At 39.5% G+C, this 27,811-nt stretch overlaps 3 protein-coding genes across 5 annotated transcripts; 1 reads left to right on the top strand and 2 right to left on the bottom strand.

Moving 5' to 3' along the window:
• Positions 1-203: 203 nt before the first annotated feature.
• LOC137595016 (UDP-glucuronosyltransferase 2A2-like) lies at positions 204-1,695 on the top strand. Its single transcript, XM_068314795.1, has one exon. The coding sequence runs from the start codon at positions 219-221 to the stop codon at positions 1,689-1,691; it is 1,473 nt and encodes a 490-aa protein (XP_068170896.1). The 5' UTR covers positions 204-218; the 3' UTR covers positions 1,692-1,695.
• Positions 1,696-3,979: 2,284 nt separating this feature from the next.
• Positions 3,980-12,015, bottom strand: chrna3 (cholinergic receptor, nicotinic, alpha 3). Its single transcript, XM_068314780.1, has 6 exons — positions 11,886-12,015; positions 11,302-11,441; positions 9,311-9,355; positions 7,407-7,516; positions 6,113-7,310; positions 3,980-6,011 (listed from the first exon to the last, which is right to left on the bottom strand). The coding sequence occupies exons 1-6, from the start codon at positions 11,944-11,946 to the stop codon at positions 5,883-5,885; spliced, it is 1,683 nt and encodes a 560-aa protein (XP_068170881.1). The 5' UTR covers positions 11,947-12,015; the 3' UTR covers positions 3,980-5,882.
• Positions 12,016-13,756: 1,741 nt separating this feature from the next.
• chrnb4 (cholinergic receptor, nicotinic, beta 4 (neuronal)) lies at positions 13,757-26,659 on the bottom strand. 3 transcript variants are annotated; one of them, XM_068320984.1, is made up of 7 exons: positions 26,595-26,659; positions 26,320-26,501; positions 20,512-20,657; positions 18,663-18,707; positions 18,337-18,446; positions 16,746-17,796; positions 13,757-14,652 (listed from the first exon to the last, which is right to left on the bottom strand). In XM_068320984.1, exons 2-7 carry the CDS (start codon positions 26,396-26,398, stop codon positions 14,488-14,490), a joined length of 1,596 nt encoding a protein of 531 aa, XP_068177085.1. In that variant the 5' UTR covers positions 26,399-26,501; positions 26,595-26,659; the 3' UTR covers positions 13,757-14,487. The 3 variants fall into 3 exon arrangements, with proteins under 3 accessions (XP_068177085.1, XP_068177093.1, XP_068177075.1); XM_068320992.1 differs by having other exon boundaries at positions 16,746-16,853; positions 16,941-17,796; positions 26,320-26,609; XM_068320974.1 differs by having other exon boundaries at positions 26,320-26,609.
• Between the last annotated feature and the right edge of the window lie 1,152 nt (positions 26,660-27,811).

Raw genomic sequence — 27,811 nt, forward strand, 5'->3', positions numbered from 1 at the left:
AAATAGATTAAAATGAAAGGTATGTAAATCTATATTTCTTCTCAAGAGTGATCAATAATGATTTTTTTGTAAACCAATACTGTCTTTTCAGGTTAAAGATGGGTCCTCAAGGAATGATAGGTTATATTCTTTTATTATCCATCGTATGGCTGTCATGGGAAACCTGCCACGGAGGGAAGATTTTGATTGTTCCTTTGGAGGGAAGCCACTGGGTGAACATGGATATCATCATTAAAACTCTCCACTCTCGAGGGCACACTGTTCACGTGGTTCGGACCAACGGAAGCTGGTATATTCAAGACGACTCACAGCATTTCCAGACGATCACAGTTCCTGTTAGCGAGGCCTTTAATAATGACTTCATTAACCCTATCCTGGAAAAACTTATTGACATAGAAAGAGGAGATAGCTCACTTATGAGATTTGCAAGTTTACAGGTTGAGATGTTTACAGCTTTATTTAAGATGCACCGAATAATCTGCAAAATGGCAACTAACATGTTGAGAGATAGAGTTTTAATGTCTAGTTTGAAGGAGGCAGAGTATGATCTGTTGCTTACTGATCCCTCATGGGGCGCAGGAATAATGTTAGCCCATGCTCTTAAACTACCACTGGTCTACAATGTGCGATGGACATCTAGTGGAGAAGGACACCTGGACATTGCACCCTCTCCTTTATCTTATATCCCAATGACTGGCTCAGGATTGTCAGACAAAATGACTTTATTACAAAGAATTAAAAATATCCTTTTCTACATCATTTGGCAAGCTCAGGATGAATTCATAATCAGACCTCAGTATCAAGCTGTTTGTGAGAACTTCTTTGGCCCAGAAGTCAAATATAGGGACTTATTACGGGGAGCGGATCTGTGGCTCATGAGAGTTGACTTTGTGTTTGAGTTCCCTCGTCCAACTATGCCAAATGCTGTCTATATTGGAGGTTTCCAGTGTAAACCTGCCAAACCTTTACCTGAAGACCTGGAGAAGTTTGTGCAGAGTTCTGGAGAGCATGGCTTCATCATCATGTCAATGGGGACTTTTGTGGCTAACCTTTCAATGGACATTACAAATGAGATTGCTGCAGCTTTTGCCAAACTACCCCAGAAAGTAATTTGGAGGCACAAAGGTGAAAGACCAGCCACTCTGGGCAACAACACCTTACTAGTCGACTGGATGCCACAGAACGATCTCTTAGGACATCCCAAGATGAGATTGTTTGTGGCTCATGGAGGAACAAATGGTGTTCAAGAAGCTATTTATCATGGAGTCCCGGTTGTGGGACTACCTGTGTTTTTTGACCAATATGACAACCTGCTGCGTCTGAAGGAGAGAGGAGCAGCTAAGATGCTGGCTATGAATACGGTGGACAAGGATGACAACTTTCTGACGGCCATACGTGAAGTTCTGACAGAGCCATCCTACAAGATGAACATGCAGAGACTCTCCAGGCTGCACAGAGATCAGCCAATGAAGCCTATGGATACTGCCCTCTTCTGGATTGAGTATGTAATGAGACACAAAGGTGCAGCTCACCTGAGAACAGACTCCTACAAAATGCCCTGGTACTCCTACCACTCTGTGGATGCATTTCTGGTGTTGACAGGAGCTGTGCTGCTCACACTTTTAACCATTTTCATTTTGATGCGCTGCTGCTGCACCATAATGTGTAAACATAAAGTCAAGCGTGACTAAACTATTCGGGGATGTGTATTTTGTGTCTTAAATCAACAAAATGAATATATGATCAATAATCAGATGATTTTAATCATTTTTAAAACGATTTATATGAAACCTGTCTGTATTTAAACAATATTGCTACACCTTGATTTGACACAATTCCTTGATTTCCTTGTATGTTACGTTCTTTTTTTTTGTGATCATTGTATTTTAGTATAGTAAATGTTCAAATGAGGTAAATGGATGTTAGAATGAAAACTATCAATAAAAGACTAGAATAATAAAAAATATTATTTTCCAGTTGTCTCTGAGATAGTTTTGGTCTTTGTTCAAATTGTCAAAAGGGTAACGACAAGAGGAAACCCAACGTTGTTATTAAGAAATGGGAAGAAATGGAAACCTCTTCTTCTCCTTTCAGCTTTTCCCTTCAGGGGTCGCCACAGCGAATCAGTTGCCTCTATCTAACCCTGTCTTCAGCATCCTCTTCTCTCACACCAACTACCTTCATGTCCTCTTTCACTACATCCATAAACCTCCTCTTTGGTCTTGAGCCTGTCTTAACTACTTAATGTCCATTGAAGTATGCACCAATGACAATTCTCTCACTTCTAGGTATGCTCTGTATCACTTCATCAAAGTCCAACCAGAATTTCTTCTTCTCCTCCAGCTCACATCCTACCTGTGGAGCATACCCACTAACAACAATAAACATCACACCCTTGATTTCTAGCTTCAGACTCATCACTCTATCTGACACTCTTTTTACCTCCAGGACATTCCTAACAAACTCCTCCTTCAAGGTAACTCCTACTCCATTTCTCTTCCCATCTACACCATGATAGAACAACTTGAACCCTGCTCCTAAACTTCTAGCCTTGCTACCTTTCCATCAGGTCTCCTGGACACACAGTATGTCTACCTTCCTCCTCTGCATCATGTCAACCAACTCTCTACCTTTTCCTGCCATAGTTCCAACATTCAACGTCCCTACTCTCAGTCTTATACTCTTGGCATTCATATCCTCTCTCTTCCTACGAAAACACTTTCCTGCTCTTCTTCTTCGACGAACAGTAGTCCAATTTCCACCGGTACCCCGTAGGTAAACAGCACCGATGGCGGTCGTTGTTAACCCGGGCCTCGACCGATCCGGTATGGAAGTCATATTTGATTTGCATGTGTGATTTGGCATACGTTTTATATCGGATGCCCTTCCTGACATAATCCTCTGTATTTATCTGGGCTTGGAACCAGCACAATATTTATTTATTTATTTTTTTTTTTGTGTTATTTTTTATTTTTAAAGACACTGGCTTGTGCCCACTTCCAGCTTCACTGAAGAAATGGACACAAATACTTGATGTGTAAAATTTAGTCATGTTGTTTCTTTTGTCTGTTGAATGTTATTGTTAAAATAATAAAATGTAAGCAATACAAAACAATACAATCAAGATTTATAGATTCTGTCTTATATATTGAATTATTATCATTCTGTAACACTCACATCTGTATTGAATATCTGATTGAGATGTCTGTACAACTGTTTCAGAGAAAATAATAATAACCAATGTTTTAATCATCCCCATAGGTAAATTACAGTGCAGACCCATAAACACACACACACACACACACACACGCAGGCACGGACACACACACATACACATACACAAGGGGCCTGTAAGCATGCAGATAATGGGCAGCTCTCACATGGGGCACACCATGATAGTGCTTTGCTCATGGGCACACTGGCAGTGCTCAGGTGGTGAACTGGCACCTCTCCACTGCCAGGTCACACTCCAACTTCTTGGTTCACATGGGTCTCGAACCACCCACCCTCTGGTACGCACCCCAAGAAAAAAAAAATATTTAAAAAACATTTACACCATTTTTTCCCCAGATGTTTCCATTACACATTTTAAACTTAAGCTGTTAAACTTCACCTTTGACTTTAAATAATGATGTATTATCTCTGTAGCTTATTTTCTTATGCTCTGTACACCCATAATAATTTTGTTGCCTTGTGTTTTGTCTTTGTTTCGTTATTGATTGCCATGATCATTTTTACATACATTAACATAAACCACATTCTATTTCCCGAGTCAGAATGTACTGCAGGTTAAGTAATGATATTTGATGTGCACAGGAAATACATCAGAAAAGTATTTTTGTTTCACCCACAAAAAAACCAAAACAAAACACAAAAGTCTTAGCTGTCATTACCCACCCACCATGCTGACAACCAAAAGTCTGTTGTTCACTTAAGCCAGGGCTACACCGTTCTTGTATATATTTATTGATTGCAAGCAAATGTGTACATTACATTTAAATGATATTTACAGGACATCTCTGTCATTTGGTATCCCACACACTGTATGTCTGAGAGATCTGCTCTCCTGCAAATCAATAACATATGATATGAAGTTCTGAGTGGGATTTAATTTAATTCATCATCCTAGGGCTTCCTATCAGATGTGACAGGGAGCTAATGCAGTGTCTGTCTATCTTCTGCTTTCCTGCCTGCATTCAATTAATATGGGCTAGATTTTCCTCACTTAGTTCACCATCTGCTCTGGCTGTTCATTGTAAATTAAGAAGACAGTGACGCACTGATAGACTTCATGCAGGAGATACTGATTCGTTCACGTATTCACAGAGTGAATCACATGGGTTTTACTCTTTCAGCATATCAGTTGATGTGATACAAAAAAAGAGCAATATCATCTCCAGTTTATCCAGTTTATCCTTCAATTCATGCATGTTTCTGACATGTAACAAGGTCTTTAAGTGTGGAGATTTTTAATCTGACATAGTGTCTCATGTATTTCAATCAATCATTACATTTAAGTGGCACAAAATGAATGTTAAACATGTGTTTTTTAGTACACGTGAGCATCAGATCAGTTGTGTCAGCACTGAGTTATTAAGACTCAGTGTGGTAAAGAACAGTTTATTGCTTTTTGGAAAAACATGGTTAGATGAAGAAGAGAGAAAAATCCCACTCAGATCCTTTATCACTTGACCTCTGTATTGATTGTAACCCAATAAGCTGAGTGAGCTCCAATGGGGCACAGTGGAGGTTAAACAAAGTAATTAAGAAATGTGTCAAACAGAAACAAAATTTTGATTTATTTACATTGTGTCTTTGCACACTACACACTTTGTGGACTGTACATATTCAGTTTGCATAATGGAAAATACAAGTGACCTAATGATGAAGGCCATGTTATACTAATAAAATTACTTTCTATATGTACTCATGGCAAAAGGTGTCAGTGTAACTTTCCGTAACATAGTATGACTGGAGCTATGAAAGAACACAGATCATCACAGAATGCTTTATATACAGTACATCTTTAACCGTCAAACATCCAAGTTATCTTTAGTAAGAGCAAAGACGCATCACATGATGATACTGTTAGACTGTTACAGTCAACATCATGACAACATTCTCAGAAAAACTGAAATCCACAGTGAATGATGATAATTGCTTGTTATGTTATTTAATTAAACGCAACATTCTGGTACAGTACTCAAAAACGACTTAATATTCTAAACAAAATTTCATTTGAATGGCACAAAAGGACAAATATTGACACTTGATTGGGATGTGAATGTAGGTAAGTACACAACAAGGTTCTTCAGTCAATTTTATCTCTACAGCTCATAGCGTCAGCAGAGGGCGCTGATGCTGCCTTACACCAACAAGGTGGACCTGAGATTTTTCTGTGTGGTGTGTAAAGGTTCTCCCCATGGGTTCCCTCCGGTTCCCTCCCTCCACCAAAAGCAACAAGGTGAGCTAAAACTTTAAATTGATTGCAGGCATGACTGAAAATAGTTGTTTGACTTGCTGTGTCACCGTGTGATCCATGTGATGACCTGGCCACAAGCCCAAGGTGCATCTGTCTCTCACCCAAAGTCAGATACGCCAGGCCCCATAACCCTATACAGAATAAGAATCTATATAAACTGAATGAATGTAGGAATCCTGACGAACATCTGAACAACATAAATAATCAGCCTCAGCATTTGCTGAATAAAAATCATCTACTCTCTGAGAAAACAGTCAATAAATCAGTGAAGTTCCCATTGCCAGACAGAGTCATGTTTTCTTCTTGTTTTTGTGTTCCCTATGTATTTTTCCTTGCTGGTCCATGACAAGACTCTTAATTGTAATGGATGCTGTACAATTCAACATTCTGTACTATTGATTCAAATGTCCTCCCCCAGCAATAGAGGCTGGAGGAAGAGGCCAGCTGTCCCCAGGATGCACACAAGGACAAAAACCCACAGGAAGATCCTATCAATAACCATGGCAACGTACTTCCAATCATCTTGTACCTGTGACAGGATCACAAAGACAACAATTTAAATATAGTGATAACCATCTGTTTCATGAAAGCAAATTATCAATGAAGGTTTAGAAGCTGCTTAACACTCACCTCCTTTGCTTCATTCTGTAGTCTCATGTTCTCTGCAATGTATTTGACACTTTCAATGGCCTCCCTGACCTCAGGAGACAGAGGAAACAGGGGAATTATACCACCATCGAGAGACTCTGAGCTGGAGCACTGACTACTCCCCCCGACCCCTGAAGCAGTGCCTCCAGTCAGCGCCCCTAGGCTGCCTAGTCCTCCACCTCCTCCCACTCCAGCAGGGAGTTTGCTGGATCTCTGGTGCCAGCAGCCATTGTGACGTCCCTCGCAGCACAAGAAGGAAGAGCCTGTACCTTTCACTGGATCTTCACTTACGTTATTGAGGTTGGAGAGTTCTGTATTGTTTAAAAGCCGCTGACGGTTTGTCAGGCTGGACACCACACTGGAGCCCAGGGCCTGAGGTTTGTGCTGTTTCTGTAAAGAAGCTGATGAATGGATTGCACAGGTTCTGGAATTCATAGTTTGAACATTGCTGGTAACCGTCACCTGTTCAGGGTCCCTCTCTGGCCTAGTCATGAACATTACCTTGGGTAACAGCCCCAGGAACACAGTTCGCACCCAGCAGGGCATGTTGTGGGTCTTTGGTGTACGGTAGTGTACATTTAACACAAAAACAGTGATGACAATAGAGAGGGTGACAAAGACCATAGTGAAGAGGAGGTACTCGCCTATCAAGGGGATTACAAGTGAAGTGGAGGGGATGGTCTCTGTTATAACAAGGAGAAAGACAGTTAACGACAGCAAGACCGAGATGCACAGAGTGACTTTCTCGCCACAATCAGATGGTAGGTAGAAGACGAGCACCGTGAGAAAGGAGATGAGAAGGCAAGGGATGATCATGTTGATGGTGTAAAAAAGTGGCAGCCGACGAATGTACAGAGAGTACGTGATGTCCGTGTAAATTTCCTCGCAGCAGTTATACTTAATGTCATGTTTGTAACCTGGAGCATCAATGATCATCCACTCTCCAGTCTCCCAGAAGTCCTTAAAGTTAATGGTTGAACCAATGAGCACTAAGTCTATCTTGGCCTTGTCGTATGTCCAGGAACCAAACTTCATAGTGCAGTTTTGGTAGTCAAAAGGGAAGTAAGTTACATCAATCTTGCAGGAGCTCTTAAATATGGCTGGAGGAATCCACGTAACATCGCCATTGTAACGAAGCAGGGCTTTTGTTTTATCATCAACCTGGAAATCTCCGACTGCACTATAGTTAAGAGAAGCAATGAGAGGACAATTTAATGGAAATAAACCCGACAATCAATGCACACTAAGACAGGTTTTAACTTCTTGATACACTCACTTGTTGTACAGCACAATGTCTGGCTTCCATATCCTGTTGGATGGTACTCGGATAAATTCAACACCTCCAAAATCTTTTGGATTCCATCTGAGTTTGTAGTCATTCCAGATCTGATAATCAATAATAAGTGTTGAGGTACATCAAAATCAAGGCAGAGAATAAACAATGTCAGACAATAATTTCCAAAAATAGGGCTAACAATTTTGAAGTCAATCTAAACCATGAATGAACTTTGAAGAGACAAATAAACTGGTTGTGAATCTCTATTCAAATGACTCTGAAATAAATCCAAGTCACAAAGTACATTGGCAAGTGCACAATGGTCTAGTACATGGGTCTTGATGAACAATTCTGATTTGTTGTCCTGATATCTGATTTCTGACAGAGAATATCTGATCTGTCTGCTTACATGACAAAAGCAAATGCACATCCATCCATCCTTCCTTTTTTTTGTACACAAAATGACTGTAATCATTTTGCCTACAGCCACTTTTCCATTTTACAGATCACATGTGTGCTGGAGCCTACCCACGCAGACATGGGGAGAATGTGCAAACTCTGCACAGAAAGGACTCAAACCCAGAACGTTCTTGCAGTGTGGCAACAGTGCTACCCACTGTGACACGATGCAGCTGCAAATGCAAATGCATTCATCCAAATGTAATCAGATTTATTTCAACCTATGAGTGAGGCTTGATCCAGATCTGACAATATCTGATTCCATGTGCTCTTTGCTTATAAGTCCATCATTCGCACTCATTCTGGTGCCGAATGTGAGGAAAAATGGAATTGGGTCACTTGTACCAGCAAATGTAATCTTGAATGATTTGACATCTTAATGAAACCACTACAATCATTTTGATTTTAGATTTCAGTACTTATTGAATGATAATCTAAAGATTATACTTAATAACAAACATACACAGTTTAGATTGAATTCTATAGTCATGAAACACTGAGGGATCACCAAAGGTAAAGTTTTCATTATTAAGGTAATTCATGCAAAAGTGGTTGAGACATTCATCATTCACCACATGATCACCAAAGTCACCGCGCCTTTTCTGGTGATGAACATCCTTAATAAATTTCGTGTCGATCCAAAGATGTGATCTGACTCCCAAACAGGGACATTCTCAAAATATCAAAATAACCTAATAGCAAGTAAGAGAATATAATAGGTATGATGTTTGCAGAACATTTTTTTTAAATCTAAAGCTGTTGAATCAAATATGTTGTAGCGTTGTACAGAAAAGTTTAAATAAAAAAAAAAACTTTGTTATTAAAATGTACTTTTTTAAATTCATTTTTGACATCCTCCTCATAAAAACAATGAGAGGCTGTCATCTTATACCATTGTGAAAGTCCCAAAATAATATTTGACATTGAAATAAGTGGAACAGCACCAACAAGCATTTACATCTCCACCCTCTAATGTGAACATGGCTCCAGCACAGAGGACTTTCTGCTCAGTGCTTGAAACATGGCACCTGGAGACCTGCCCTTCCTTATTTAATTCAAACCGGTTCACTGCATGCACCATTATGGAAGCAGAGGCACCATGTGGGACTAAGTAAATGACAAACCATCACACCACACAGCATGTTGGGACACTGTTTCTTTGTTGCAGCCTTGACAAAAACAATTAATGGAAACTATTTGATTTTGAAGGTCCCCCATGCGGCAGATGTTCCTGTTAGACTGTCACTGAGTTGTGATGGCATTGGCAAGTTTTTGAATTTCAGATCACTGGTAGATCATTAAAAAAATTGACCATAAAACAATGGATTTATTGATAGGATTTTTATAATAGTCATTTTTGGTCAGTCCATCATCCAAAAACTCACAAGTTATGATACTACCGCAGCTGTGGTGTAAATTTATACAGTCATGCACAACACACTTACATGTCTAAGCCACAAATTTGTCTCCATTATTTGATTGACTTCATCCTGAGAAAAGAGGAAAAAGTAATGATCAAGACATTTCCAACAACCATATTTCAGTGTTAACATTTTCAATGCAAAACTGAGAATGCACGCTGTCACTGGTAATCATAGAATTTACCACCGAGGACTGTTAATGTGTTGTTTGCACAATCAGAACTCTGTTTATCCGAAAGAGAGGATCAAGAGCGGTACACCTGAGTCCTCCACGCTAAGTGACACACATGACAGCTGGAGACCACAGGCTGCCCAGCCTCAACTTCTATTATAACAACTCTGCAGCAAAGCTGGAGCAGAGGGACTAGGGAGAAGGGAGGGGGTACGGCGGGTGTAAGTTTAGTATGAGACTTGAACCGTGAATGAATAAATGTTATGTCCCAGTGCATAAATGAATGGTAAATGATGCCGTTTAGCTTCTACATGGGTGGTAAGCACAGGTTTAAATAAATCAACAGCAGGATAGCCATATTTATGCTCAATGAAAATGAAGAGATAGCTTTTATTTATTATTCCTGTGAAATATGCTTATTTACTTTAATTCTCAGAAAGATAAAACAATTGTTGTACGATATGGTTCCATGGGGACTCTTCCTTATTCATTCATTGTTATAAAGAAGTATCCTTACATGATGTCAAATTGTGAGATGAGCACTGAACCAGCTCAGCCAATGAAGTGTTGGTGGTCTAAATTAGCTCATAAAAGCCCACGTGTAATAAGTGTCAACTGATCAATACCAGTTGGATTTGGGTGAGGAGCACCAGGCGTGAGGAGGAAATAATAGTCATCCATCAATATTCTGGTACATCTATTTACTTATGCAGAGTAAAGTTTGACATTTTGTCATTATCCAAGGTTTTCTTTACTAATCAAACTCCTCTATGGATGTAGTGAAGGAGGACATGAAGGTAGTTGGTGTGAGAGAAGAGGATGCAGAAGACAGGGTTAGATGGAGGCAATTGATTCGCTGTGGCGACCCCTGAAGGGGAAAGCCGAAAGGGAAAGAAGAAGAAGAAGAATCTCCTCTATGGAAGAAAACATTGCTGCAATGTGATAATCGTCCAAACAGTTTGTCCAGGCCTTGCATATTTTGTTAAATTATATGATTTTATTTTACCAGTTGTTACAGGCTGATACCATTTTCAACAAATACCATTTTTATTTTTTTGCCAAAAGTTACAAGAAGAAGAATGCTATCTCTCATAAACATCCATTACTTATAAAGACACAAGAAAGAGCTATGTTTAAGGGAGCAGGATTTTTGTTGGGGAGCAGTACAGCAGTTTTCTCTAAGCGCTATGCTGTGTGCTAAGCTACGTTAGATCGACTCCCAGCCATATCTTCATATTTACAGACTCTAGAGTGGTAACGACCCTCTCAAAATGTCTGTTGCTTTAAATGAAGCCACAATTCATAGTGATGGAAGTAACATGTCCCCTGTAAAGCCAGTTTTCTTGTCTATGCTATAAAAAGAAAATAAAAATGTCAAAAATAAAATAGTTGCTTATATGTCCATTTGTGTATGTCCTCCTGTCAAATCAACACAAGCGAAGGGAGTGACGGACAGTAAATCTAAAGCAGCTCATTTTGTGAATTCAGCCTTTTAGCTTAATTGGTGACATCTGCTTTAGACCCGATTGAGTCAAGTGAGAACCATCTGTTTGTCACCAGGCATCAGTCAAGAAAGTCCAACAAAACACTAAATTCAGACAGGACACTCATTCAAAGTGGCAGTGATGAGGACGTACTCAGACAGGTGACACGCTCCATCTAGCCTTACGACAACCTCTTCTCACGCTCGGCCATCCACGTGTGAAGCCATTGTTTTTGTATCAGGCCACAACTGCTCAGTGAACACAGCTCTATGTTTAACTGTGGTGTAGTAGAAGCCCATAACCCAAGGCAATTGCCACTGTAACAATAAAAAACAAAAAACTCTTTGCAGGCTACTTACCACTTTGACGAGCTGTGACATGGACACCTCAAACTGCACAATGACTGGGTCGGTCACATTTGCCACTGGTCTTATATATTGGTTATAGTTTGAGAATATCACCGAGAACAGCTTGTGCTCTTCATTAGAACAGGAGCTTCCTGATGAAGTGCAGAAGATCAGTGTTTTAGTTGGTTATACAACATCATTTCAAGGAGGTTAACTCTGTGTGTTAGGTCTGATAAATTCAGTCCATGTCTAAATTTCTCTCATATTTAAGAGAATGGATTATTCCCATTAACAACAAGAACTTTTTACAATCCATACACTGTTAAATGTAATTGATGCTTTTGGTGTTACTTAGAATGTTGGCATACATATAGAATTATTTATATCTACATAATTGTCGTATGCATCTATATTTATTCAACCATAAATAAATAAAAATACTGACACTGGTTTACATTATCTATTTCCCAGAATTTTTCTATTAATTTTTCTATGAGGATTGGATGTGAGAATATATCTGAAAATCTTATAGGACAAGGAATAAATTGACCAAGATGGTATACGATACTAAAGTAGTGGATTTATATCCTACTCACCTGCCAGAAGACAAAGAAGAAAAGAACAAATGGGCAAAACAAGACCAAAATTGGCTTTCATCCCGTTTCAAATGACAAGTCCCAAATGAATCCAGGGTCAGAGGCAGCCGCTCTCTGTGGAGCAGACAGCAGGAGAAAGTGAAGAGAGAGAAAACGCGTCTGCAGCGAGGGAAAGAGAGCAGAAAGGGAGAGGCAGAGCTACACGGAGACACATGGTCACGAATGGGAGGCACGCTCCAGTCACAGAAAGAAATCATTTTAAGATAAGTGCATAAATACACCCATAAATAGATAAATAGGATTATAGTAGTCTGTAACAAACTAATCTAATTAAACAATAAAAACACATCCAGGAATGCAAATGTTTCAACAAGAGTTCACAGCCTTCTTTCAGTGGGAGAACCCCACAGCCTGGTTTACTCCTGTAGTTTTATGTCCCTGTTACAAATATCACCAGAACCGTTTTATTCTGTCTTAACTAGGAAAACGGCAATGGAACCATATTTTTAAAAAAAACCCAATCCGTTTACAGATTCTAACACCTTATTTATATTCAAAGAGATATGAAATAAACATGATGGAATGTTCCAACACACACACAATGACAACGAGTTAAATGAGTTTTGGGGGGGATTTGATGAGAGATTTTCCATCTGTCCTTATATAACTTCACTCCAACGGAGAAACATGGCGTCACTTTGGAGCACCGATACAGGTTATTTATAAATGTATGTTAATCTGATCAAAGCACAACCACACAGTCTTTATCAAGCTGATGAGGTTTGTATTGAATATATCAATTTCAATTTTTACAAAATAATTTATTGAATCATAAATATTTAACGAATAGCAGCATTTTTCCGTCAGTGTTTATTGAATATTGGTTTTACATAATATCCAGTCCTTTCAATTCAATATGTACCATCTAAACCCGCTTAATTTGGGATATAAGTGTGCCTTTGAATGTTTTTTCTTTCTTCCCTTTGGGCAAATGTTTAATGCTTCTTGGTCCTGGTGAAGTTCTCCCGGCAGATACATAAATTGCCACCAACACTTCAGCTGTTTGGTGTCTGTCCTTGTAGTCTCAAGTCCTTTAAGTGGGCCAGGTGAAAAGACGATTGCCCCCATGGGGATATCATGACATCACAGAAATAGAAATGTTAATTTCACCTTCAACAAGAATGTTAAAACTTTTGTACACCTACCAATTGAAGACTTTTTTTTTTTTTTTAACAAGACTATACTTAGTGACAGCTTTAGAGCTCATGTATTTTTGCTGAATGCACATATTTCATCGATATTATTACAGATAGTCATGGATATAAATCCTTTATCCACGACAGAAACAGGTTTTGGCAATGAATGAATGAATAAATCCTTTATTATGTGGCAAGACAAACTCTCAATGACTCTATGTGTATCTTATTTGACATGAATGACAAAATAATGCCGACATTTAGTTTGTGATTTACCGGACTGAGGACTCCTGCTTTGTCAGTATGTAAACAGATGAACCTTTGATTTTTTCTGCTTTGGTGCTGCTTTGTCTTTCTGAATAAATGATAGGAAACTAACAGGTGAATGAAAAAGCCTCGAATGATTGTGAAAACTTGGATGTAAGGAGCTTTGTCCATTAAGACAGATGCTGATGTCGATCTCTTGATGTCATTGAAGACAACAGTTTGCAGAATCTCTAATGAGCCCACTCAGCATTGTTTATTGAGCAAGAACAGAAAGCACCTCTTTTACAGTTACAAATGAACAGCTGTGAGATTACAGGATCTGAAGCAAATGCATATTGGGTTTTTTTTTGTCATTAAGAACTTACAGAAAAAAAAACTTTATTAGTGTTTTTCTCATGCCAGCATGCCAAATATATGGCAATAACACAGCAAGAGTACGAAACTCCAAGGGTTTTGTTGTACTAACATATATTTTGCCTGCTCACACACTCAAGAGAACAGCTGTCTTTGGTGATAACATTTTGTAAACGGCACATCATCAGCTAATGCATCTGCTCAGTGGACAACTTTATAACTTTTAACTAACTTTGAACACAGCACTTTGGAAATATCCTAACAATTTGTGGCTTTGTTGGAATTTTTTTGCATTTAATCGGATTGAAATAGAACACACATTTATCTTTATTATACATTTTTTTTATTGTACATCACACTTCAATGGTAAGTTAATCTAATTTATACATATGCAAAGAGTATATGATGACATGACAACTGTCAGCCATATTAGTTTTGATATAGTCTGCAGCTGTCCTTTATCAACATGATGGGAAAATACCTTCATTAATACCATGTTAGATCATTCCATTTCAGACTTTTGAGCGCTGGATATGGTTGTTTTGTTGTAAATCAAATGGGTTTTTTTGTAACACTAATATGCATTGGAATTGGTTGTAAGTCCCCGTTTAACCCTCCTTAGTGGCCTGTTGGTGAAATTTGGCACAAATAATGTTGAGATTTGTGCTTTTTTACCAACATAGTACTACACTAACATGTCTTTGCAAACACTACTGACATAGATATAAAATTTAAGAGTGTAATTGCTAAAAAAGAGAAAACCAGATCTTCTTCCTCATTGCTCATCACATGCGTGGAGTCTCTGAACTGGGTTCTTGGTTAGGAGTGATCTGATTCTGAAGGAGAGGTTGAAGAAATAAGCCAAGGGTGCCCACCACACAAACTATCACAAAGATCCAGAGGAACATTCGATCCACCACCATAGCCACATACTTCCAGTCCTCAATTACCTGGAAATACACAGATGTAAAATGTGAATTAGCAACTTTAAATGTGTTATTTTTCATTTCTCACAATAAACCAGCAGTATGGCAGAGGGGTTGGATGCTCAAATGATTCTGCCTCAGTGTGTTGTCTGTGGGCGCTCCCATGCTTCCATGTGACCACCTGGTGGCAGAGTACAACTGACGGATGATATGAGTAAATAAGAGTCACTCACTTTGTGAAACAAACCAAAAAAACCCCCCCAAAAAACAACCTCATAGTAAATCCTGTGAATCTCTTTTATTCTATTGTGTTTATCTGTAAACACACAGATTTGGGATGGTGTCCCCAATCATTAGGACCAACAATGTTAGCCAAATGGACATTTTATTCCTAAAACATTCACTACTCTTCAGACTGGAACAAAATAAAATTGTATCCATACAGGGACCATTTCCCTAGTAATACTCCAGATTGGTTATTAACCCTTTCACCCCATTTTTTAATGCTGCACTTGGTAGTTTTTAAAACAAGGTCATTCCTCATTCCTGATTCCCTCCTTAGTTTATTGATTGATCTGAGAAAGCAACTGATTACTGACAGCCTGCCTTCAATTTTCTGGGTCACAGTCAACATTTTTTCCCCCCTGCTCCACAGAGGTCACAGAATATGCAGTTAATATTATCTTGTCAATACAGAAAATTTTGATTCAGTATAATAGGATCAGGACTGATGGAAGAGAAACCTATATTAAAAAATTATGATTAAATTCATATCTTTAGCAAGAAATATCACATCTATAAATTACAGTCCTAATTTTTAACCTTATTAAACTACATTGTCTCATTGGGGAGAGGCCTTTACAGAGTGAGTGGGGACTGAAATGACAATCCCATCACAGAAGTTAGTCTCACATTATTTATCAGATTCACATTTTTTTTTAAAAATCTGTATAATGTATTGTTAAAAAGGTAAATTCTCAAATGTGACAAGAGCATAGTAACATTTTTGATTCTTATTTGATTTTATTTGGAAATAAGAAAATAAACTGCTGGTAACACAGATGGAAACAGCCTGAAGCCTGATGTGTTGCATCACCTGCAAATGTCTTGGGCCATTTGGGAATGTATGTTTCAGTATATTGACAATAAAGCTTTACCAATGCACAACCTTGGCTAAAATTTCAAAGGAATTTATGTACCTATGTAGGTTTTTCATTTTCCTCATTTTTCCTAGTCAACAGGTTGTGAATGGGAGTTTTACGATTAAAAATTTAAAACTCCATCTCCCCGTGTTTCCAAATCCTACAAATGAAGTACTTTTCATTTATGATTATGCACAAGCAGGAACATAAAGACAGTAAGGTTTCCATCAAGAGTAATGTGTTTGGTTTAACAAACTCATTTTCACCGAGGGCCACATCATCATCATAGCTGTCCTCAAAGGGTCAGATGTAACTTATAAATGTAACTCAATGTAACTCAATGTAATGTAACTACTCCTCAATGTTATTACTCTTAATTTAGTACTTATTCAAGTTACAAACATTGCAGTTGCACAGAAAAAAACATGTTTGTTTGTTTCGCTGTTATAACATAAATCTTTTTTAATTTGTCAGGTTACAAAACTGACAGAACTCCATCAATCCAGGATCAAACTATCAGATTGAATAAAGACAAATAACGTCAAACACAAGTTAGGGCTTTAACTTTGTAAAAAACGCTTTATCAAAGTTAAACTGGACTTGGTTACTGCATTATGGGAAATGTAGTTTTGCCCAATGCACACTTTTGACCTATTTATTTTTTGACACTGACCTTCAATGTTCTGGCGGGCCACATAAAATGATGTGGCAGGCCACACTTGGCCCCCGGGCCTTGCCTTTGACACATGTGCTCTAAATATTGGATCTGAGCAGAGTAACAGGCTTGAACATAAATGAATTATTAAAGAAAAAAAGAGCAAACTTTTAAATTGTTAACTTTACAACCTTAAAAATGCGAACACATTCCTCATCCATTATCAAATTTGAAATGTAAACCTATCCTTAAGCAGCACAAACAAACGTGTAGCATTGTATTGATGCAATAAAGCACTTTCTATGAGCCGTCATACATACACTCTGATCGTCATCATCTCCCATCATGCGTTCCGCCACAAACTGCACCCCGTTCACTGCCTCTTTGACATCAGAAGCCCAATCTGAGTAGATTCCCTGCTGAAGTTCCTGGGTAGCCAAACCACAGGGAAGGTAGTCATTGGAATGCAGGTCACCTTTCCTACAGGAATGATTGTGGCTGAGTGGAAGAGCTACATTTTTGTGTCCTGGGGTGGAGAATGCAGAGTCAGAAGAGAGCAGGACAGAAGATGACACAGTGATGCCTGTTTTGGATGCAACTGGGTAACCCAACCCCAAAATAGCTCTCCTGGAATGCAGGCAACGCTGCTGGCGAAGTCTCTGACATGAAGAGGTATTGTGAGGGCGTCTCATGAAAAGCAAGGAAGGCAATTTGATGAGAAATATCAGCTTGACCCATGGTGGCATGGTGTGAGTGCTGGGAGAACGATGGTGCACATTGAGCACACACACGCTGGTGATGATAGAGAATGTCACCAGTACCATTGTAAACATCAGGTACTTTCCAATCAGAGGAACATCCAGTGAAGTGGGAGGAACAATCTTTGATATTAAAAGTAAAAACACCGTAAGAGCCAAAAGGACGGAGATGCAGAGGGTCATCTTCTCTCCACAGTCTGAGGGTAAGTAAAAGACTAAAATAGCTAGAGAGGTGATCATAACACAGGGAATGATAAGGTTTATGGTGTAAAACAGGGGCTTTCTTTTAATAATAAAGTCATATGTGAGATCCACATAGGTGGGATCCTGTGGGTTCACTGTCCGCCTGCCAGGGAGGGCTAAGATATCCCATTCACCGCTGGGAGTAAAATCATCCATGCTAGCAGCCTCAGACTTTAAGATCAGGTCGATCTCTGTGTGGTCGTACGTCCAAGAACGGAACTTGAGAGTACAGTTCTGCTGGTCAAAGGGAAAATGCTTGACCTCAATCCTACAGGCACTTTTGTAGATGGCTGGAGGAAGCCAGTTGATGCTGCCATTGGAGAGGACAATGGCATTGGTGAAGACTGTTACCTCATAGGTGCCATCGGCGCTAGGAAAAAGAAACCGAGAAAAACCATGAAAAAAATCAAACTCGGATGAGAGGAAAGCTGCTCTTTGCTAAAAACATGCTTGTTTGTCAAGGACAGCTGAATCAATAAAAAAAACTGAAACCCAAAGAGAATAGATGAAAGTCTTTGTTGTGTATAAATTCAGAGAAGCAGCTGGGAAAGATATGAATGGTCAACAGAACTAAAATTTAAATGACTGTCTATATGAGTATCTCAGTGATTCTATCAGATGATCAGGTAAAAAAGAAATGCTAAATTGTTTGAACAATCTGCTGTGCTCTCTTCGCTTAAAGAAAAGCTTTTGGTGTGTTTATGTGTGCTGATTTAGTAGGTGCTGTAGTGCTGCAATATGATCCAAAAAAAGTTCCTTATTCCAGTTAAAGTAGGTTAAATAAATGAGCTGAGCTATTAAGTAGCTACCAGATTTTCAAAAATGTGTCACTATTGCTGCTATCCCACATCATTCTGTTTATATGAAATCTCCTAGTCAAGTATCACTATGACATTCCCATGAATCTTACTTGTTGTACAGGACTATATCTGGAAGCCAGATGTGTCTGGAGGGAATACGCAGTTTGTCGATGCCTTCATACTTTGCAGGGTCCCATGATAACCTGTAATCCACCCAGTGCTGGGGGGACAGAGAGAGCTGGCCATAAAGTCTGACCTCCAAACAATTTCTCAAGACACCGTTTGTTTCTGATGACATATTTCAGTGTGATGTGTTGAGAGCACAATTACAGAAACCGTTTGTTCCACACTGAGTGAAGACGATTATATTGTTTGAACCTCAGAGGAAAGGACATTTAACATGACAGATGAGGAGTGAGTCAATCACAGCACTTACCTGAGTGAGCCACATGTTTGTAGTCATGATCTGTTCTCTTTCATTCTGAAAGAAACATGTTTTAAAATACAGACATAAATCCAACTCTAAAAACTGATTAGTTGAGTTTGTATTAATGGGAATATCGCATTTGAAAAAAAAAAAAAAGACTGGATAAGAAGATATTTGCCCTCATATTTGTTTCCTGGAAAGTAAAAATCTATATAGATTTACAAATGAACACGATCCTGACCAGTGTTTTTACAATAAACGTTGCAATAAACTGACTGTAACTTGCTATCAACCTGCAATCCAAACTACATATAAAAAACAGAAATCAAAAGTAATCAGAAATTGTGGATGACAGGCTACTGATAGAAGACTTGTATGAAATAAAATACCAGTAATTAAAATAAAATAGTTTGAAAATGAAAAATACATAAATTATTTCAAAATAATTACATAATTAATGTTAGATTGTAGATATTTTTTGCACACATTGACATTCCTCTTCCATTTAACAGCATCAGCATCTGAGATCAGAGGACAGTAAATGATTTCTGCTAAATCTTCTTTATTACTTTATCATTCCCAGCTGTAAAATTTAGTTTGAACTGAGGTCAAAATACCTCAGTGATACTGTCATCATACTACCATGACAGACACTGAAAATGAAGTGATACCAAATACCAATTAGTCCAATGTGTTCAATGAAAGCTAATAGACCGGGTTGGGGTGCTGTGAATTAGCCGTGTTGGCTTCGTCTGCAGCTGTAAAGAGCCTGTAAATCAATGAAGAGCCTCAATCACTGTGCTAAAACAGTTTTATGGCTCCTTTTAATCAAATGTGCTGAAGTTTCAATCCGGGGTTAACAGAGGGAGAGCTCTCAGCTGACCAGACCTATCCTCTTCTTCGTCTATTTCGAGCTATGACCACCTCTTCCTTCTTTTCCATACTTTATCAAACCCGTTGGGAAGTCCCCTCAGGAAAATTCAGGTTCTCTATTTGACCAACTCCAGAGGAGTAGTGGGCTGTAATTATGGCACCCAGGATGAAGCTGAGATTGAGTATCTTACTCAAGAATACATTGCAATGTAGACTGGAGGACATGGGGCTTGAACCAACCCATAAGTGGACGACTCTCTCACAACCTAAGCCGCAGTCGATGTTTTTTTCTCTCTATGCAGAGGCTGGTTTGCAATTGACTACAGTTGTACCTTGAGATACGAGCTTCTTGACATACAAGCTTTTTGAGAAATGAGCCGTCGCGCTGTCCATATTTTAGTTCAACATACAAGCAAAATGTGGGATCCGAGCCGTGCTTTAGGACACTAGTACTAGTTGGTGGATGGATACATAAGCTGAGACCGCATCTCATTCTTTTTCACGGAGTAAAGACGTAGTGCCCATGTGCTTGTGACTTTTGTGTTTCTTTTTCATACTTTATCATTGTTTACGTAACGTACATGTAATTAGAAGACAGGGTTTGATGGAGGCAATTGTTTCGCTGTGATGACCCCTGAAGGGAAAAGTCGAAAGGAAAAGAAGAAAGTATGTCTATTGGTAGATTTTTAAATAATTTAGAGGAGTTTGTGGCTTTTTTACGAAGGCTGGAATGGATGAAAATGATTTGAATTATTTTAAAGTGTTGTTTTACTTAGGACTTGTTTGACACATAGCTCAGTCACATAGCTGATTAAACTCTTAAGGTATATTGTACTTTGTGGTTGTCACTATTATTCCTGTCATCCACATTCAATCACTTTTCCCGAGTTTCTACGCAGCACACCGTTGGTTTTTCATAAACACAGATACATGAATAGTAAAAATACACACCCATATTTACGGTGAGCAGTATCTTATTCCTTACCACACTGATAAGCTGAGCCAGAGACACTTGCAGCTTCACTGTGACTCGTTCTGTCCGGTTGACTGCTGGCCGTATGAGTGGGTTGTAGCGATTCTTTCCCAGCAACAAATTCATGAGCCGCTCCTCTGAGTCTGCTCCATTGCTGCCTAATGACAAAATCTTTAGAATGTTAGACATTGTGCTGTATGGAGAGAGGCTGTGCTTGGTCAAACACTAATGAGCATCGGACTACGGATATACTGAGATGATATATGTTTCCACACAAGAGAATTTCATTTGACATGCTGACATTTTCCTTACTGACTAGTTCTAACTATTTCTGATTTCTGATAACATCCCACTTTAAAGTGGTGATGTATTGTAATTGTCAGTATTCTCGTGTTCGTTCCTTTGTTCATCCATCCGTTTGTATGTCTACCAAAGGCAACTATGAAGTCCTCAAAGCTGTTTTCAAATAATGACATCTGAGGTTAGTGTAGATATTTTCAGAGAGTGATAATAATTCTGCTTTTACCTAAAGACAAACCAGCATGTGCATCTTTCAAATGAGAAACAGCTGTAAACACCAACACCCAACCTCCTCCCCTCCAGCCCAGATACGTAATGCCCATGCAGGGTGTAAACAAACCTGATTGAAAATGATCAGCATCTTATCTGGAGTTGAATGAATACACAAAGCATCACTTTTTTTTTCTTAAGTGCAGTGGATTATTAATGCCCTTACACTGCCCAAAACAGCTGAGCTGACTTTCTCATTAAAATAACACAAAAGAGGTGAGGCTCTCTGTTAAAGGTCATTTGAAGAGGAATAGTTCCTGTTGTCAATAATGTAGCCACAAGTGGACACAAGCCAGTGTCCTATTGTGCCGGTCCCAAGCCCAGATAAATACCGAGGGTTGTGTCAGGATAGGCATCCAGCGTAAAACTTTAGGCAACTCAAACATGTGAATCAAACCTATGACTTCCATACCGGATCAGTCGAGGCCCCGGTTAACAACGACCGCCATCGGTGCTGTTGACCTACAGGGTGCTGGTGGAAATTGGACTACTGTGGGTTGAAGAAGGAGAGGAGGAAAGTGTGTTTGTAGGAAAAGAGAGAAGAGAAACACCAAGAGTATAGGACTGAGCGTAGGGACGTTGAATGTTGGAACTATGACAGGAAAAGGTAGAGAGTTGGTTGACATGATGCAGAGGAGGAAGGTAGACATACTGTGTGTCCAGGAGACCAGATGGAAAGGAAGCAAGGCTAGAAGTTTAGGAGCAGGGTTGAAGTTGTTCTATCATGGTGTAGATAGGAAGAGAAATGGAGTAGGAGTTATCTTGAAGGAGGAGTTTGTTAGGAATGTCCTGGAGGTAAAAAGAGTGTCAGATAGAGTGATGAGTCTGAAGCTAGAAACTGAAGGTGTCATTTTCATTGTTTTTAGTGGGTATGCTCCACAGGTAGGATGTGAGCTGGAGGAGAAGAAGAAATTCTGGTTGGACTTCGATGAAGTGATGCTGAGCATACCTAGAAGTGAGAGAGTTGTCATTGGTGCAGACTTCAATAACATGTTGGTACAGGAACAGAGGTGATGATGAGGTGATGGGCAGGTTTGGTACCCAGGAGAGGAACGCAGAAGGAAAGATGGTAGTTGACTTTGCAAAAAGGATGGAAATGGCTATAGTGAATGTTTTCTTCCAGAAGAGGCAGGAACATAGGGTGACCTATAAGAGTGGTGGTAGGATCACACAGGTAGACTACATCTGGTGTAGACGGTGTAATCTGAAGGAGATCAGTGACTGTAAAGTAGTGGTAGGCGAGAGTGTAGCGAAACAGCATAGGATGGTGGTGTGTAGGATGACTCTGGTGGTGAGGAAGATGAAGAGGACAAAGGCAGAGCAGAAGACAAAATGGTGGAAGCTGAAAAAGAGTGTTGCAGGACTTTTAGGAAGGTGTTAAGACAGGCTCTGGGTGGTCAGGAGGTGCTTCCAGATGACTGGACAACTACAGCTGATGTGATCAGGGAGACAGGTAGGAGAGTTCTTGGTGTGTCATCTGGAAAGAAAGTAGATAAGGAGACTTGGTGATGGAATGAAGAGATACAGGAGTGTATACAGAGAAAGAGGTTAGCTAAGAAGAAGTGAGACACTGAGAGGATTGAGGACAGTAGACAGTACAGGGAGATGCAGCGTAAGGTGAAGGTAGAGGTAGCAAAGGCCAAACAAGAAGCTTATGATGACTTGTATGCTAGGTTGGACAGTAAGGAGGGAGAGACTGATCTATACTGGTTGGCAAGACAGAGAGATAGAGATTGGAAGGACGTGCAGCACGTTAGGGTGATTAAGGATAGGGATGGAAGTCTATTGACAGGTGCCAGTAGTGTGATGGGAAGATGGAAAGAGTACTTTGAAGAGTTGATGAACGTGGAAAATGAGAAAGAGCAAAGACTAGAAGAGGTGACTGTTGTGGACCAGGATGTAGCAAAGATTAGTCAGGATGAAGTGAGGGGGGCACTGAAGAGGATGAAGAGTGGAAAGGCAGTCGGTCCTGATGATATACCTGTAGAGGTTTGGAAGTGTCTAGGAGAGGTGGCAGTAGAGTTTCTGACTGGGTTGTTCAACAGGATCTTAGATAGTGAGAAGATGCCTGAGGAATGGAGGAGAAGTGTGTTGGTGCCCATTTTTAAGAACAAGGGAGACGTGCAGACTTGTGGCAACTACAGAGGAATAAAGCTGATGAGCCATACAATGAAGTTATGGGAAAGTGTAGTTAAAGCTAGTCTAAGGGCAGAAGTGAACATTTGTGAGCAGCAGTATGGTTTCATGCCAAAAAAGAGTACTACAGATTCAGTATTTGCTTTAGGGATGTTGATAGAGAAGTACAGAGAAGGACAGAGGGAGCTGCATTGTGTTTTTGTAGATCTGGAGAAAGCTGATGACAGGGTGCCCAGAGAGGAACTGTAGTATTGTATGAGGAAGTCTGGCGTGGCAGAGAAGTATGTTAGAGCGGTGCAGGACATGTATGAGGACTGTAAGACAGTGGTGAGGTGTGCTGTAGGTGTGACAGAGGAGTTCAAGGTGGAGGTGGGACTGCATCAGGGATCAGCTCTGAGCCCCTTCTTGTTCGCTATGGTGATGGACAGGCTGACAGATGAGGTTAGACAGGAATCTCTATGGACTATGATGTTTGCAGATGACATTGTGATCTGCAGTGAGAGCAGGGAACATACAGTACATGTGCATGAATGAGAAGGACCCAAGTGGAAGAGTGAGGTTACAGGGAGAAGAGATCAAGAAGGTGGAGGATTTTAAGTACTTAGGGTCAACAGTCCAGAGCAATGGAGGGTGTGGAAAAGAGGTGAAGAAGCGTGTAAGACAGGATGGAAGGGGTAGTGGAAAGTGTCAGGTGTGATGTGTGATAGAAGAGTTTCAGCTAAAATGAAAGGAAAGGTGTACAAAACTGTGGTGAGACCAGCGATGTTGTTTGATCCAGAGACAGTGTCACTGAGGAAAAGACAGGAGACAGAGCTGGAGGTAGCAGAGATGAAGATGCTGAGGTTCTCTTTGGGAGTGACCAGGAAGGATAGGATCAGGAATGAGTTCATCAGAGGGACAGCACATGTTAGAGGTTTTGGAGATAAAGTCAGAGAGGCCAGACTGAGATGGTTTGGACATGTCCAGAGGAGAGATAGTGAATATACTGATAGAAGGATGCTGAGTTTTTAACTGCCAGGCAGGAGGCCTAAGGGAAGACCAAAGAGGTTTATGGATGTAGTAAAAGAGGACATGAAGGTAGTTGGTGTGAGAGAAGAGGATGCAGAAGACAGGGTTGGATGGAGGCAACTGATTCGCTGTGGTGACCCCTGAAGGGAAAAGCCGAAAGGAAAAGAAGAAGAAAAGTTCCTGTTGTCAATATCCTGCAGAGGAATGTTCCTGACAGGAGAACCTTAGAGAATTCTTCTCTTTTCAGTAGTAGACTGTGTCATTATCAGGTCGCAGACAATGGACTTTTTGTGAGGTGTGGATGACTGCTGAGCTGTCTCATGCTGAAACGATGTGCCTTTGTCACTGGGCTTTAATTCCATCCAATATGAAAGCACTCATTGAACAGATGGTATGTTGTCAAAGCCCTTGGTGGTCAGAGTCAAACAAGCTTTCTCCAGGGGTAAAGGCCAATAGGAAACCGCCAAAACTTGTGATAACCTGCTATGCTGGCACTGGTACATGTGTATGTGTGTATAGGTTTAATGTGTAGAATGTACATTGTCTCATAGGCGATGCATTGAATTTATAATAATTGAAAGTGAGGTTGCGCATGTTAATATGATGCTAGTCAGCCATTGAGAAGTTGATAAGGTCACAGTGCATGATGCAAACTGTAAAACATTATTGTATAAACATGCAACAAATTAGGAGAGAAACCATAATCAATTGCATGAATAAGCCAAAAGGTTTAATTGGATGTTATGGAGTACAGAATTTATCCTGGAGTGGTTGATTGGTTGCTTGGATAACCTCTTGGTTGTTCCATCAATAACCCCCAGCAAACCCCGCCAACCTCTAACCCCGCCACCAGATTACACCACGGAATGTTTGGAATAAAATATAAACGAGGCAGTCAGAGACCGCGACTTACCCTGACCTATTTTCATGGTAGGTCTGGGTACCCTGAAAGTAGTACCTGATTAGTGTATAGACTAGCGCACATGGAGAAGGCCAGTGTGAGTAAGACCATAGATCAAAGCTATGAGCTGGCGACTTCCGTTCCCCAGCCCAAGACCTACTGGACTACTGCCACCCCCTTAAATAGGTTGCTAGTTTCAGTTTATGAACCAGTAAAGAGTCATTTCAGACATATTTTTAGTGTTCTTTCAACAATTCTGAATGTGTACTTTGTTGATAATAGTATTTACGAGAACAATGTGCCAATTTGGTTCTTCCAAGCCCTTCAATCGGGTCAGATTTGAACTGTTGTTGTGGACATTTGTGATCACCCCTTCCCAAAATATATTACATTAAAATATCAAAAGCATAGCGTGATGTGCAAAAAAACAAATTTTCACAGAAGCACTTGTTTGTCTATTTTAATGCATGCAACTTCTTGAAGCCATGATAATCATTGTTAACAAGATCAGGTCACGATCAATTCTGCATTTCATCCACTACAGTACTCATTTAGAGTGCAAAAAGTGCTCTACAAAATGTATTATGGAGCACAGTGACAGTAAAAAAAACAACTTATACTGGATATACATATATGACTAATATATATTAATAATTAAATATTATAAAATCATCTGATATTTTATTATTTTATTTAATCTGCCATAACCTTTGATTTCGCCTCTCTCAGCAAATAAATGTCCATGTTCATCTTATGAGTGATGTTATTATCAGAAATTAATTGGCAATGGAATTATGATTTTGGGAAGTTGATCCGGCTGTTTCGTACCAATAATTCTCTGTTGGGTATAAAGTATTCTACAGTTCCTTTGGTTGTGATACCAAACATGGCTCATTGACTTCAGTCTTTATTTAATTACAGACTTTTGACAGTGTTTAACAGCAATAACATATCTAGGCTAAGCTCAACAATCGAAAAAGTGTAATTTGGGCATTTTACAATTTTATTCCTATGATTTGCTTGTTTGCCAAATGAAGTTGAAGCTAAAATCGCTCTGAAATCTTACCTGCACTTAACATTTAAAGATGACCGAAACACGAAAGAGAAAAGAGGAACTTTCACCAAAAATTCATTTCAAAACTGTTCAAACTGAGAAGAACGCGTGTGCTAGTTTAGGCAAATCAAGTAAAGAAAAACAGACTTACAGCGGATTAAAGAGAAGACGTAAGCGATGATGTGAAGAGCGCGAATCATTTTTTCTTCATCTGCTCCGCTGGTGGTCATGAATCCCTGGAGCTGCAGCGTTCAGCGCTCCTCTTCTCGGACATGCCGAACTCTTTACCTGCTTGTTATTCGGGAACTTATGCATCAAAGTCGTGATTATTTACTGCACACAGAGATATTTTGATTCATTATAGTGTTATCTTAAAACATTAAAACAAAAATATCTCATTTCTAGTATGTGCAAACGAGTTCTTACTCTCCACCAGCGCGCAGCAGCTCGTCCTGACGCGCAGCTCGCACGAAAACCAGCGAGCGCTCCAGTCCTCAGAGATCAGCTGCTGCAAGTTAACACCAGTCCAGCAGCTGGTTTAAATGGCAGGTTAGTAGTGCTGTATGCAGTACTCAAACTGTACTTGCTGTTTTTTGAATCACCACAAAAAAAGGGGGGATTAATTTCTATACTTTTGGTATATAACGCCTAATTAATAGAATTAATTCCAGTATATAGTACTTAATTTAAAATTTATTTTTATATGCATTATTTTTATACGAAAACTGATTAAATTGCATGTGACACACAACACACAACAACCTGGTTCTTCATCTACCAAAAACTAAGGAAACAGTCCACCTTCCTTCCATGTACATGAGAAGCAGTGGAAGCTGTGCATAGATCAAAGTCCTGATGGATCTGCAATGTCTTAAATATGGTAAAAGGGGCCCAACAGAGTCTCCTCTTCCTCACAAAGTTGAAACAGGCCCAGTTACCACACTGGCCATTTCTTGACCTCTAAATTTTTTTTAATTTACTTTTTTCAATAAAATGTAACCAAGTTAGTTTAGCTGACAATCTGAAAATGTAGGATCCAAATCCTTGAGACATCTGGACTTTTTAAGTTCACCACCAATCCATAACATCTACTTTCAACTTCAGCACAGTTCATAACTGCAGTTTTTTTTTAGAAACAAAGTGTGTGCCCAACACAGACATAATGACAGGAAAAAATGCTGATGCAAATATGTTTAAACATGTCAACAGACATTAAATGGTATATGTGTCTTGACAAACTGTCATGATATGATGCTATCTTGGCCTACAAAAAAGACAAACATTGTTCTCAGAATTAAAGAATCCTTTTCTTAGCCTTGATCATCTGTATCCTTAGCAAAACCTCAATATTAGATATGATATAGATATGTGGACCTAATTCTCCTTCCAACAATCATCCATTAACTATCTAGTGACATGCAATAATTCACTGACTTCACACTGCTTTGGTAAGTGATCTCGGAAAAGACTGTAAATTTTTCTCCGGTCTATGATGTGAGATTTAATAAGGTGAGGTCCAGTCAGAGTCAGGAGCAGAACAATTTTACTGTAGTAGATTTACAGTCACCGTTCTGTTTAAACCCTCATTATATAGGTGTAAATGAAGTGTGTCAGGCATGGGGAGAAGCCCAAAGAACTCACCT

The sequence above is a fragment of the Antennarius striatus genome, chromosome 1 (genome assembly GCF_040054535.1).
Source record: "Antennarius striatus isolate MH-2024 chromosome 1, ASM4005453v1, whole genome shotgun sequence".
NCBI classification, from domain to species: Eukaryota; Metazoa; Chordata; class Actinopteri; order Lophiiformes; family Antennariidae; genus Antennarius; species Antennarius striatus.